Source organism: Talpa occidentalis, unplaced genomic scaffold, assembly GCF_014898055.3.
Source record: "Talpa occidentalis isolate TD23 unplaced genomic scaffold, MPIMG_talOcc4v2.1 talOcc4.16, whole genome shotgun sequence".
NCBI lineage: Eukaryota > Metazoa > Chordata > Mammalia > Eulipotyphla > Talpidae > Talpa > Talpa occidentalis.
Window position 1 is genome coordinate 38,110,720 of NW_023601653.1, and position 13,931 is coordinate 38,124,650.

The 13,931-nt window shown below is 40.4% G+C and overlaps 1 protein-coding gene across 14 annotated transcripts in view; it reads left to right on the forward strand.

Moving 5' to 3' along the window:
• GRIP1 (glutamate receptor interacting protein 1) overlaps nucleotides 1–13,931 on the forward strand; it is a 694,619-nt gene that overhangs the window by 635,909 nt on the left and 44,779 nt on the right. For all 14 annotated transcript variants that reach the window (XM_054696252.1, XM_054696249.1, XM_054696250.1 and 11 more), the window contains 2 exons: nucleotides 9,924–10,068; nucleotides 13,670–13,809. In XM_054696252.1, coding sequence (XP_054552227.1) covers nucleotides 9,924–10,068; nucleotides 13,670–13,809 — 285 coding nt within the window. The remainder of the gene's footprint in view (nucleotides 1–9,923; nucleotides 10,069–13,669; nucleotides 13,810–13,931) is intronic.

The following is a 13,931-nucleotide window of genomic DNA, read 5'->3' on the forward strand; positions in this document are numbered from 1 at the left end:
TCTAGATTCCTGCTATGAGTGAGACCATCCGGTATTTTTCTTTTTCTTTCTGGCTTATTTCGCTGAGCATGATCCCTTCCAGCTCCACCCATGTTGCTGCAAATTGCATGAGTTTATCTTTTTTGATTGCTGAGTAATATTCCATGGTGTATATGTACCACATCTTCTTGATCCAGTCATCTATTTTTGGGCATTTGGGTTGTTTCCAAAGCTTAGCTATTGTAAATAGTGCTGCTATAAACATAGGGGTGCAGGTGCACTTTTGAATTAATGTTTCTGTGTCATTTGGGTAAATACCTAGGAGTAGAATAGCTGGATCATATGGAATCTCTATAGTAGGTTGAGGAATCTCCACACAGCTTTCCATAGTGGTCAGACCAGTTTGCACTCCCACCAGCAGTAAAGGAGAGTTCCTTTTTCTCCACATCCTCGCCAACATTTGTTGTTGCTAGTTTTTTTAATATGTGCCATTCTCACTGGTATAAGATGGTATCTCATTGTAGTTTTGATTTGCATTTCCCTGATTACAAGTGATGTTGAACAATTTTTCATATGCCTGTTGGCCATTTCCATTTCCTCTTTGGAGAAGTTTCTTTTTAGCTCTTCTGCCCATTTTTTGACTGGATTATTTTCTTTGTTTTTGTTGAATCTCATCGCTCTTTGTAGATTTTTGTGATCAGTCCTTTATCATTGGTGTTGTGTGCAAAAATTTTCTCCCAGTCAGTGGGTTTTCTCTTTGTTTTGGTTATTGTCTCTTTTGCTGTGCAGAAGCTCTTTAATTTGAGGTAGTCCCAGCTGTTTATCTTTGCCTTCACTATCACTGCTTTGGGTGATGTGTCTGTAAAGATGTCTTTGAGATGTATGTCATGTAGTGTTTCACCTATATTAATATTATCAAAATGGCCATCCTAACAAAAGCAATCTACAGATTCAATGCTATTCCAATAAAAATTTCAATGTCATTTCTTCAAAGAAATAGAAAAAATATTGATGAAATTCATATGGAGCCACCAAAAACCCCAAATAGCCAAAACCCTCCTGAAAAAAAAAGAAGGGAATGGAGGCATCGCACTCCCAGATTTCAAACTATATTACAAAGCCATAATAATCAAAACTGCATGGTATTGGAACAAAAACAGACACACGACCAATGGAACCAAATAGAAAACCCAGAAATAAACCCACAGATTTATGGTCAACTAATCTTTGACAAAGGAGAAAAGAATATGCACTGGAGCAAAGAAAGTTTTTCCATAAATGGTGCTGGGAAAACTGGGTCACTACATACAAAAGAATGAAACTTGACTACTATCTCACACCATGCAGAGAACTAGATTACAGAACTAGACATAAGACCTGAAACCATAAAATATAATGGATTACAGAACTAGACAGAAGACCTGAAACCATAAAATATGTACAAGTAAATATCAGTGAAATCTTTTTTCACTCAGAGCAAGTGTAGGTCAGTTCAGGATGAACTATATAATCAAAAGAGCATGTTTATTTTTTTTAATTTTCTAATAATTTTTTCAGTTAAGCTAACATTAGCTTACAACACTAAATATGACTCAGAAATATAGGCTCTCATATCTTCAGATGTACGTTACCACATCACAGCCACCACCAAGATACCTGTAGGTCTCCACCATACTCTTTGTGTCCTCTCCCACCTTTTCTCTCTCCCTTTCTCCTCCCCCACTGGTAACCTCAGTTTTACAAATTTCTAGGATTTGTTGGTGGTTTGGTTTGGTTTTGTCTGACTCTTTGTTTTGTTTCTCTGTGTTACACATGTAAGCAGTAGCACCTGGCATTTGTTTCTCCTTCTGACTTATTTCTCTTAGCATAATTCCCTCCAGTTCTATCCTTGTCACAAAGGCAAGTTTTCATCCTTTTCATAGCTGAGTAGTATTCCATTGTGTGTGACATCTTAATCCACTCATCTTTCCTTGAACACTTATGTTACTTCCATAACTTGGTTATTGTAAGCAGTGCTGAAATGAACAAAGGAGTGCATCTAACCCTCCAAATTAGTGTTTTTGCATTCTTTGGGCAGGAATGGGATTGCTGGATCATATGGTAGATCTAGAGAAGCCAGATCATAGGGTAGATCTAGAGATTTAGAGAACCTCCATACTGTTTTCCATAGGTGTTGGGCCAGTCTACATTCTTACCAACACATCCTCACCAACATTTGTTGTTTTGGGGCTTCTGATATGGGTGATTCCCACAGGTATAAGATGGTCTCTCACTGGGGTTCTGATTTGCATTTCCCTGATGATAAGTAATGGTGAACATTTTTTCACATGCCTGTTTGCCATCTGTATGTCCTTTGGAGAAGTGCCTATGAAGCACTTCTGTCCAGTTTTCAGTTGGGTTTTTTGAAATGACTAAGACTATTAGACTGGCATCACAACCAACAAGCTAAGAACTTGGGAAAATTAATAACTTCCCTGTGCCTCAGATTCATCTATAAATGTCCATTTAAGGTCTATTTCACATGGCTGTATAAGGATCAAATGAGGTAATATATTTAAGTATTCAGCAACAATACCTAGCACCAAGTAAGAGCCAATGAATCCTAACTATCAACAGCCAAACTGAGGTGTATTTAAAATTAATTTTAGCTTTATTTTACAGTGGCCAAATCTTTTGAAACATTTGGGGTTGTAAGCACATGCCCCACCATGCCATATTCAATAACCATTCTGCCTTTAGGAACTTTTACACTTGTCATCTTTCATTACCCAAAAACATAAAATCAAATAGAGGCAAACCTTACAATGGTGCAAGTTTCCAGGACTTACGTGTACCCAATCCCCAGATTTCCCAAAATACAAATAAATCCTCTTGCAGTAAAATCTATCATTTTGCCTTGTGTGTATCTGGATCCAGTATAAATAAATGGGGAAGAGGTTGAAGATCTCCTGAATTTGGGGAAGCCTGAAGCAAATCAGAGAATTTGGGGGGAGTTGAGGGAAGAAACAGATGGAGGCTTCCAAATCTGTCCAAAATAATTTCCAAGGGTCTGCTTTGTATTGCTTCCTTTGTGCCAAATATACAGCTGCTAATGATTTATCCTTGATTTAGAGCACCTCACTTCTAACATGTAGCATGTTTCTACGAGGCCATAAATTCAGCATTTTATCTTCACTAGCTCTAATCTGCATAAAGAAACATTTCCAGACTGCACTTTATCTCATTTGAAGCAAATCACCTTTACCAATTTCCAAATAGAGTCTAAAGCAAAGATAGCCTTAGTGCCAGTTAAATCTGCCTTCAAAGTTTTGGGCTTTCATATATTTTTCTTCAGTTCATCAATGTTAAATCAGCTAAATAACTTTCAGGCAACTTTTTCCCCCTCAAACTAACTTAAAGTAGCAGAGATGACACATTACAAGAAAATAAGAATTATCTTAACTAAGACCTATGGTAGGGGTTGTTTTGGCAAGAGGTTGTCTCAAAAAGAAACTATGATGGGTTTGTTTTTTTAAGTACTCTCTCTGTGGGCCCAGTGGATGATGGAAGAGGATTGTGGGTGCCTTGGTGGTGGGTGTGGCATGATAATATACATCTAAAACGATGTGAACCTGGGGCTTCCTTGGTGGTGCAAGGGTTAAGATGCAACCTATGAGGCTGTCCGCAACCACTGCAGCATGAGTTCGATCCCCAGGCAGGGAGCTACCCACATGGTGCAGCAGACCTCTCCTGTCTCACCCACTGCTCCCCTCACCAGTGTATTTCAGTCAATCTGCTGTTCTACTCCCCACTCTGTCTCTGGTGAATCCTCTTGCCCCCTCCCCATGCCTCTGGCCTGTACCCCAGCTCTTGCATGCATGAATAAATAAATCTTTAAAACAATAAAAAAATTAAAAGATGTGAACCTAAGCCTCTGAATCATGTGCAGTGTTGTAAACTGTTACCTCAATTAAAAAATAAAAATTGAAAGAAGTAATCAATCCCTAAAAAAAAAAAACACTCTTCCTTTTTTTCACACTTGATCTCTCAAAGTATTGACTCTCAAAGTCTAGTAGCATCACAATCACCCAGAGGACTTATTAAGACACAGATGCCTGGACACTGTCCCCAGAGTTTCAGATTCCTAGAGGTCTAAGATGAGCTGAAAATTGTGTCCTAACAAGTTCTCAGGGGATGCTGAAGTGACTGGTTCCAGGATTACCATGAGAAGCATTGTCACAAGCCTTGTCACAAGCAACCTACTGAGAGTCTTATAAATGATCGCTACATAAATTCAAATTCTGCTCTTAGACCCTCAGCAACTCCTTGGAACTCTGCTAGTACATTAAAATGACCACAGAGTGGGCAAGGAAGCTATCAGGGGTGTGTGTCTAAATGGTTTATTTTGTCAGGCCTGAACACCTCGAGAAAATGGAACCATACTCTGAATGAATCCCATCACTTTTAGTTGAAATGAACTTTGATTGACCTGTACATTTATGCATTCCAAAGGCTCTCTCCCAAATCCAAGCCTCCTATTTGGCCCCAGAAGCAGCTGCCATTATGGATTCAAGCCAGATAATGTTCATTTTGTTAAACAGGCAGCACTCAAGAAGCCCGAAAATAACATTGCAGATAAGTAATGCTGCAATTTTGCATCTGTTCTGCGGTCCCATTAATTTTCTTAACTAGAGCTGAGCAGAACAAACAAGTAGGCTGGCCCCCTTTCATGTCTTTCACTAATAGTTGTAAGCCTTCTGTTGTGATATAAAGGCTGCTTATAATATCATTAACATCTGTTTAAGCTCACTTTAAAACTTCCTGGTGATCCTGCATTTTTTCCTACTAGGAAAGTTTCTGTTCTGGTTAAACACTTCAGTGGTTCCTTCCTAAGCTGCTTGAGCTGGAGCAACTCAAGGAGAGAGTGTCTTGGAGTGGTTCCACCTCCAAAGTGGTCTGAGCATAACTGGCAGTTATCACCCTCCTCCTAAACTGCAGGTCGTACAGCTGCCAGTTGGGTTAAAGCCCGAGAAGGCAGATGGAATTGAAAATGCAGCCTGAAGCTGATTCAGATGCTATTGGGACTGTGAAGGGGGAGGATGCTCTAGGCTTGCTGGTTCCCACCATGGCAGCCCAAGTCTTTTTGTCAAACTTTGACAAGAAGCCAGATTGCGTTTTTTTCACCTTGGAGGAGGAAACTAACCTTGATGCTGTGATAGAACAAGAAGATGACTCACAAAGTCTCTTAGAGACCACGTCCCTCGGAATCAGTCACTGCAAGCTAACTTACATCCTTTCACTCATTTGTCTGGGTCTTTACTGGTCTCCTTTGTAACAGACTTAGTTCTAGGCTTTAGAAATAAGAAGGTAAAAAAAAAAAATCTCCATTTTTCAATCTGATTCTATTTTAGTGGAAAAGATAAGTTAGAGACAATTAAAACAAAATGCAAAGTATATACTAGCGCTTACTTCTTGTTGGGAGGAAAAATTCATTCTTGGGGAGCAAAGACTTTTAAATTTTATATTACAATGGTTTGTGGCCCTCTAATGTCCAGCCCTACCTGAATGACTCCTAGTCCTTCCTATTTCATTTCTCATGAGGGAGAATTTAAATATGATTTTTTTCTCCTTGGTGAGAGGGAAGAAGAAACAGAATTAAGATTAAAGTTGAGGGGCCTCCCGGATGGTGCAGCGGTTGAGCGCTGGGTTGTGAAGCTGCCCGCGGCCTCTGCGGCGCCGGTTCAATCCCCGGCTGCTCCCCGGCCACTGGAGGAGGGTCCCACATGGTGCGCAGACCTCTCCTGCCACCCGCTGCTCCCCTCAGCAGTGTACTTCGGTCCTTCTGCCTGCTCTGCTCCCCGCTCTGGCTCTGGTGAATTCTCTCACCCTCCCGCGCTTCTGACTGTACCCAGTGCATGTATAAATAAATAAATAAATCTTTAAAAAAAAAATAATAAAGTTGAGCAACATCACAAGAATACACAGGAGCTGTGGACTCTCATCGAAAGAACTGAGCCCCACCAGAAAGAGCAGACAGCTGAACGACATTTGAAAGAGTTGAAGTTCTCCAAGGGGAAGGGAGGGTGTTTATGCACAGGAAGTCATGTGTGCAAGGTTAAAGAAGTTAGAAAAGGGCTTTTTAAGAAATGGCAAGTGGTTTGGAGAGAATTGGGAAGACTGGATCGGGATGAAGGAGGATGTTGGAGCCCCTGGACACATAGAGGCTCCCAATAAGCTGTGAAAGGATTGCGTTTCTTAAGGAATTAGGGGATAAATGAAAAGTTCAAGTGAGAGATTAGCTAGCAGATTCAGATTTATGCCTTAAAAATATTCCTTGAAGAGAAGAAACTATAGATTGGCAACACTGGTGAAAATGAACGTGGAAGCGTGAGGCAAAGGTTGCCTCTCAAGGGAGGCAATTTAAGAAGATTCCAATGTTACGTTACGAAAAACTGGACAGAGCTATGATGAGGCTGTCCTCCAGAGGCTGTCCTTCCAGGCAGGGGGAGGCTCTTGGTGGGCAGATGGGCCATGGAATGTGGGTGAAATAGTGTGTAGGCAGCCAGTGCCACATCATCTATGAAAGCAGGGAAGCCAAACAAATTAATTATCCATTTTCTCAAAGCATCCACATAAAATTTTTGGAGGGAATTAAATGCTTTACTTTTAAAAGAATTTTTATTATGAAAACTTCAAATACATTTAAAATAGAGAAAATGGTGTACTGAATCATCATACATCACCTAGCACCAAAAAGTATTAACTAAGGATCAGTTTGGCTTCATGTTTGTACTCCTAACCCTAATTTCCCCTCCCTGACCACACACTGAATTGTTTTGAAGAAATTCAGACATCATCTCATTCCAGCTTGTAAATGTTCTTTTTTTTATTGTTTTAAAGATTTATTTATTTATTTATACAAGCACTGGGTACAGTCAGAAGCGCAGGAGGGTGAGAGAATTCACCAGAGCCAGAGCAGGGAACAGAACAGGCGGACTGCCAAAATACACTGCTGAGGGGAGCAGCTGGCGTGGCAGGAGAGGTCTGTCGCGCCATGTGGGACCCTTGCCGGCCAGCGGGGATCGAACCGGTGCTGCAGAGGCTGCGGGCAGTTTCGCAGCCCAGCGCTCAAGCGCTGCGCCACCAGGGGAGGCCCGCAGCTTGTAAATGTTCTTAAGTGATGTTCTTTTAAAAGACTTCTGAAAGATATCACTAAATATCATTTTAAAATACTAGCAATAATTACTTTTCTGTAGCAAGATTCAGTTTATTTACTTGTGAAAAATTGGCCTGAGTGAAATTTTCAAGGAAAAATTTTATATATAAATAAGTATATATAATCAGAAAAAATGCACAAATCATAAGTGTGTAGCTTATTTTCAATAAGAGAGCACAGCTACAGAGCCAGAACCAGATCAAGAAAAGGAATGTAACGTGCATTTCAGAAAACACTTCATGCTCTCTTTAAACCTCTAACTAATCCATCTCTCAAGGTTTTCCTAGCAATAATTCTTAATGTCATAAAATATTGACCCAGTGTTCCTTAATTTTCAAAGAGAGACAGACGTAAATTTTAAAGCAGTTGGCTTGAATTCTGTCCTAAAACGTGTACGCATTGCTTTTGATTGTAATGTCTCTCGAATTCCCCTTTCTGCTTTTTATTTCTGGCAATGTACTTGTTGAAGAAATTGGAAATCAGCTTCTGTTATAATCTCTATAAGCTCTTCTCTTCCTATTTCCACCCCGCGTGGTCCCAGCACACATCCTTCTTCATTAAGATGCTGCCATTTACTTGCTTTGCATTTCTATCTCTCTTTAAACTCGAATGCCCTAATAATTGTCCTTCCATTATTGTGAGGCATCAGCTGCCTAATTAAAAATGTCCCCACAAAAATTGGTCTAAATTTGAATGTCCTAAACTTATTTACTTCATCTCGGGTGTTATTTTGTCATCTTTGTGATGCAAGTTGCAGAATTGTTTAAAAATAACACAGGGCATTCACTCTGGGTTGCCTGATGAGTCAGCTGACTAGAGCCAGCTTCTCCCCTCCTCCCAGTGATTGGGATGACACCCAAACTCAGCTTCCCATGGGATTATTTTCATCTGGGACTGAAGTTTCAACTGAAACTTTCTGCACATTCCTGGGATCTCGATAGCGAGGTTCTAGGTGGTGGGCAACTGTCATGCCCCACAACACCCACAAAGAGCTGACAGCCAAATCCAGAAAGCCTGGTGCTCATTAAGTAGGTCGTGCACATGCTTACCCTGTGAGGGGGATAACAGAGGGTATGGGTCTTCCCTCTGGGATACACAGCCACACCGAGTGACCGCAGAGTGCATAGCTGTCACCAGTATTTAATCAAATGACTCACCTAGAATTTTTATCCAAAATTTAGTTGGTGGCAGACTGCAAAGTGTATGCAATCTATTCAATAATACCCTACTTATGTCAAAGGCAGTGCTGAAAAATGATGAAATATCATGGTATAAAAAATTGGATTTTTTATTTTAGCTTCTGGTTTTTTATTACCCTGTATCTTGCCATTTTTTTGAGACCCTCACAATCCTGCTGGCCATAACCTAAACAGAAACCTGCAAGAACTTTGGGACCCGTCAAACAGAGCTGTTGAAGGCTTGGGGTAAAGCATTCTCAGCTGCCAATGTAAATTTGAGTCTAACACTGAGGATTTTTATATCCTGAGACGTTGATTAAGCAATGTAGTTATATGGAAGATGGTCTTTAACATTCTATGTCAGGAGCTTATTAGGAATAGAGCATGGAGGAAGTTGAGGTGATGGATCTGTTCAGAATTCTCCATCTATAGACCCTTCATTTGATATTCATTATAATTCTTCACTGCACACGCAGATAATTGAATTGTTAATTCAAGCTTTTCTTTTCCTCCTTATTTTAGGGTTTAATATCATAAATGAACAGCTGCTTATTGCAGAAACTTGACTGTGTTAATGCTTCATTACAATACAGTCTGACTGTAAAAAGTGACGATTTTGTTAAAGTAGCTACTGGACCATTTCATTACATCCTTTCATACAGAAATGAAAACAGCTCCTTAACCATTCATAGCTCCCGGGCCCAAGGAATGAAACAAGAAATGCTCAAGAATTTTAAGTATGTCATAAGCAAATAAAAGTCTTAAAATTATGAGACTTCATCTTTGTGACCCTGATATAGTCAAAACACCCAACTCTGTTGTAGTTGTGCCCACGACGCCTCTTAGGCCAGCACTGTAGGCAGAACACGTTGGTAAAAGTCTTCCTTTATAATGATGTGAAATAACAAAAGGTAGTGAATGACAACGTGACAACCTGGTGAACGCTACTGAAACAGAACTTACATGGCTCTAGATTACAAGAGCAGAAGAGAGAGAATCATTCAGATTTCTGCTTTAATCTTTGTAAATCCATCAATGGGTTTCACAGTTTTATGACACCTTCCGTGGGATGATAGATAAGGGATTCTAGGTCTCCAAGCCAACCTCTCCTAAGCCCCACTTTTGTTAACATTTGCTCCAGCCCTGAGCAACATCAACTTTTCTATATTGAAAGTTAGCTTGCTTCCAAAGCCTGAAAAATCATAATTGCTTGGATTGATCTCTTATTCACTGTGTGACTCACTCCTCCCTTATTGCTTCCTCAGCCATATGTGTATTTCACAGGTGTCGCACACTTATAAAATTCTGGGCACAGAAACACAGTGTAAAAGACCTGTAGTGCCTACCAAGTGGGTTGTTCACAGACTTCAAACCCCTTCCCTGGCACCGATGATGACTGAATCCCATACTATGATGTAATATCTTACTAAGGAAATGCTACCTCCCAAAATAATTATTTCCAGAGACATAATGATGGTGTTTTGAATTTCTTCTTTTATGTGTGAATCTATGTCTTACTGCTTTACTTTTTCCGAAGAAACCAATTCTGACTTCCTTGGCATTTATTGCAGATGAGCAAGAAAGTTCCGGAGCAATTATTTATACAGTGGAGCTTAAGCGCTATGGGGGCCCCCTCGGCATCACGATTTCAGGAACTGAAGAGCCGTTTGATCCTATAATCATTTCAAGCCTCACTAAAGGGGGATTAGCTGAAAGGTAAAATTTGAAGGAACTGCTACAATTATCTGTGTCTGGGATGGTCTCTTTCCTCACAGCCGCATAAAAACACTGCTCTTTTCTGCTTGGTTATTTGTTGTCTCTCAAATCTGCACAAAGGATTGGTTTAGCTCTTGAGAACTCTCGGGCAAAGCCCTGACTCACCTTTAAGGGGCATCTTCCAGGCCGTAAGAGATGTCACGGGCTTAGCTTTGATATTAGTCTCCAGAAATGTATAGACTGACCACAATCGACTGGAGGTAGATTTATATATTGTGTCCATTTTGAGAGAAGGAGACTAAAGTTCAGGGAGGTTAAAAGCCTTGTCCAATTCAATTCAGCAAACATTTCCTGAATGAGCCTCTCTTCCCTGACTTAACTGCTGTGTTTTCAGGAGAGGATAAGAGGCTTCCTCTGCAAAGATTTTGGGAAACAGAGCACAGTGAGCGTGTGCTTTGGAATGCTCATTTTCTCCTTAGGAGATTTGTTTCCATTTGCACACATGATTCCTACTCCCCACCCCTGTTAAAATGCATTTCTTTCTGAGACATGTTGTGGGGCATATTGCAAATCCCATAACTAGAGCTGTCCTGTAACCTAGCTCAGGCATGCTCATTTATCATTTGTGCTGACACTGGAGGACATGGTTTACAAAGTAGGGGCAGGCATCACTGGAGAATTTGGGAGCTGAACTGTCCCTTCGAAATCAGCTCATCCAACAGCTCCATCTGTCAGATGAGGGCACTGAGGCAGCTCCTAAAAGTGTTACCCAGTTGGAACTTCATATTCTCATATTAGTGGATACACTTCAGGTGTCCTTCTGTCCTTGTTTTCTCTGTTAGACAGATAGATTTTAAGAATCTCCATTAGACCTTAGAAACAAAGAAAAGATAAATGCTGATCTGATTCAACAACTTGCTGGTAAGAGGCCCTCTCTGGTGGCGCAAGGGGTTAAGCACAGCACTGTGAAGCTATCCGCAGCCACTACAGCACCAGTTCGATCCCCAGTCGGTGGGGCAGACCTCTCCTGCCTCGCCCACTGCTCCCCTCAGCAGTGTATTTCAGTACATCTGCCTGTTCTGCTCCCCACTCTGTCTCTGGTGAATCCTCTCGCCTCTGTGCCTCTGGCCTGTACCCCAGTTCTTGTATGCATAAATAAATAAATCTTTGAAAAAGGAAAAAACAACTTACTGTCGAGGTGTTCTATGGATTATACTACAGACTTTTCATAAACTGGGGGTTCTTTTTTTTTAATTTGCTTAACAACATTGTTAATTTTTGGACATATTTGATTTCTCTGCTGAGGTGTAGTACCTGTAGTTCTCCCAGTGCTACAGCACCCATGAACCATCACCCAGAGTCCCTTGTACTCTTTCCTCCCTCGTTTTGACCCCCTCTTCCTCCTTTACTGTATGCCTCAGTTCTCTCGTCAGCTTGCAAGTTTTGTCTATTTCTTGACCTTTTTTTGATTTCTCTATATCGCACATGTAAGTAAAACCATCTGATATTTATCTTTTTCCTTCTGACTTATTTCATTTAACATAATTCCTTCTAGCTCCATCCATGTTGCTACAAATGGTATGAGTTTATCTTTTTGATTGCTGAGTAGTATTCCATTGTGTATATAGACCACATCTTCCTGACCCATTCATCTGTCTGGGGGCATTGCGTTGTTTCCATATCTTAGCTATTGTAAATAGTGCTTCAATAAACATAGGGGTGCAGGTTTCCTTTTGAATTGGTGTTTTTGTGTCCTTTTTGTAGGTTCTCAGGAGTGGAATCACTGGGTCTTATAGTAGATCCATTTTTTTAAAGAAATTCCATACAACTTCCCATAGTGACTAGACCACGTAAACTGGAGATTCTTTATGAAAGAATGAAGTGATCTTTTCTAAGGGGAAAAAAAATTCCTTGAGAGTAGATGCATTGGTGGGCTTGTAAACAACTAATATTCCCCGGTGTCACCTCTGTTGCCCTGATTGCTGTTACCCAACAGGCTGCCCATCCCCAAGAGTCAAGCTATAATCAGAGCACTCAGTCAATGTCACAATGTGAACTGGACTCACTCCTCCACTCGCTGTATTTTTTTTTAAAGATTTATTTATTTATGCATACAAGAGCTGGGGTACAGACCAGAGGTGCAGGGGGTGAGTTTCACCAGAGACAGAGTGGGGAACAGAACAGGAGAGGTCTGCCACACCATGTGGACAGATCCCTGGCCAGGAATCAAACTCGTGCTGCAGAGGCTGCAGACAGCTTCATAGGTTGCGTCTTAACCCCTTGCGCCACCAGGGAGGCCCCACTCATATTTTAAAGAGCCCGTACAAGAGGCTGACATGTGGGACACAAAAACCTCCAACCCAGATAGAGCCGCCTGGGTTTTCCTTCCATCCCCGAGTTGGCCTGCCTGGAGATAATCCTCCTCCATCCCAAACAAAGATAGAGTGAACATCAAAATTATTTTTTTAAGTATAGAAACACTTTAATTAAGCCAAGTGAACAGTATTTGAATTGTAACAAAGTAATTCACACCAAGGGATAGTTATAAACAGTATTATAATTCAAGAATATGAATATATTTTTATTATCACAGTGATTTTTTTCACTCTTTCACATTTATTTTTGCAATTTACAAATTTTCCCTATATATATATATATAATTACTTTCTATTAACTCCTTCAGCCAATTGATAACCATAAATTCAACTTAAGCAATTCTGTACAGAGCTTTGTGATGGGAATTTACCTTACATTAATGAAACTATTATTTCATTAAAATTTGGCGCTTAGGAAATAATAGCTATATTTGAGTTCCTCTTTTAGAACATCAGTATATAACCTCCAAGTTCAGTAATGGATGAGGAAGGAAGAAAAGGGAAAATAGCAAAAGCTCTTTAGTTTATTGATTGATAAGTTGTTTTTTTTCCATGCTTCAAGGAGTGTGTTTGATGTTTTTCTAATTCATCCTCAGGGTTTTCCTGTGAGCTGATTATCCCCATTGTAGTGATGAAAAAACTGACACCCAGGAAGGTTAAAATAAGATACCCAGCTCACACAGCTGGGAGGTGCCAGAGTTAGGTTCAGACACACTTGGATTCCTGAGTACATACAGCCTTTTTCTATTCTTGGGATCACCAACAGGGGGCACCCTGCCACTCCAGGCCTGATATATGTATGTTTCCCTTCTCTCTCCGCCTCACTTTGGGTGAGGTGGGGACGCTGCTCGTTTTCAGTATTTTAAATCTGCAGAAAGGAGGAAAGCTCCCTTCTGAACATCACTACATTTATTGCCCAACAATGTTGGTTTCCTTGGGATTTTTAAGAGGGCTACCAAATGATTCAGCTTTCTTGGAATTTAAGAAGCACAGAAGTACATTTTAAATACTAATTAAAACAATTTTTCTAATTTTATTTGAAACTGAAAAGTAATTCACAACAGATGCAGTTATCTTGTAACGTTGCCCGGGAGAGAGCTAGAAGTGGCTTCTGGAGGCCCTTGCCAAGTCTTTATTACTATGAATATATAAAGTATGTCAAGTATTTGTACTAAGTCACATGCAGGAATTATTTCTACCTTTCCTATTACTATTTGGTATTTCAGAACTGGTGCCATCCACATAGGAGACCGAATCTTAGCCATCAACAGCAGCAGCTTGAAAGGGAAGCCTCTGAGTGAAGCCATTCATTTGCTGCAGATGGCAGGAGAGACTGTCACCTTGAAAATTAAGAAACAGACAGATGGTGAGTGGATCAAGAGCCACAAATAAGGATTTGCAGTGCATTTTCTTTCCTGAAAGAATTTACAAATGCCTATTGTGTATTTCTAGGAAAAAGACTCTTCAGCCAAGGAGTGTTTGAGTATC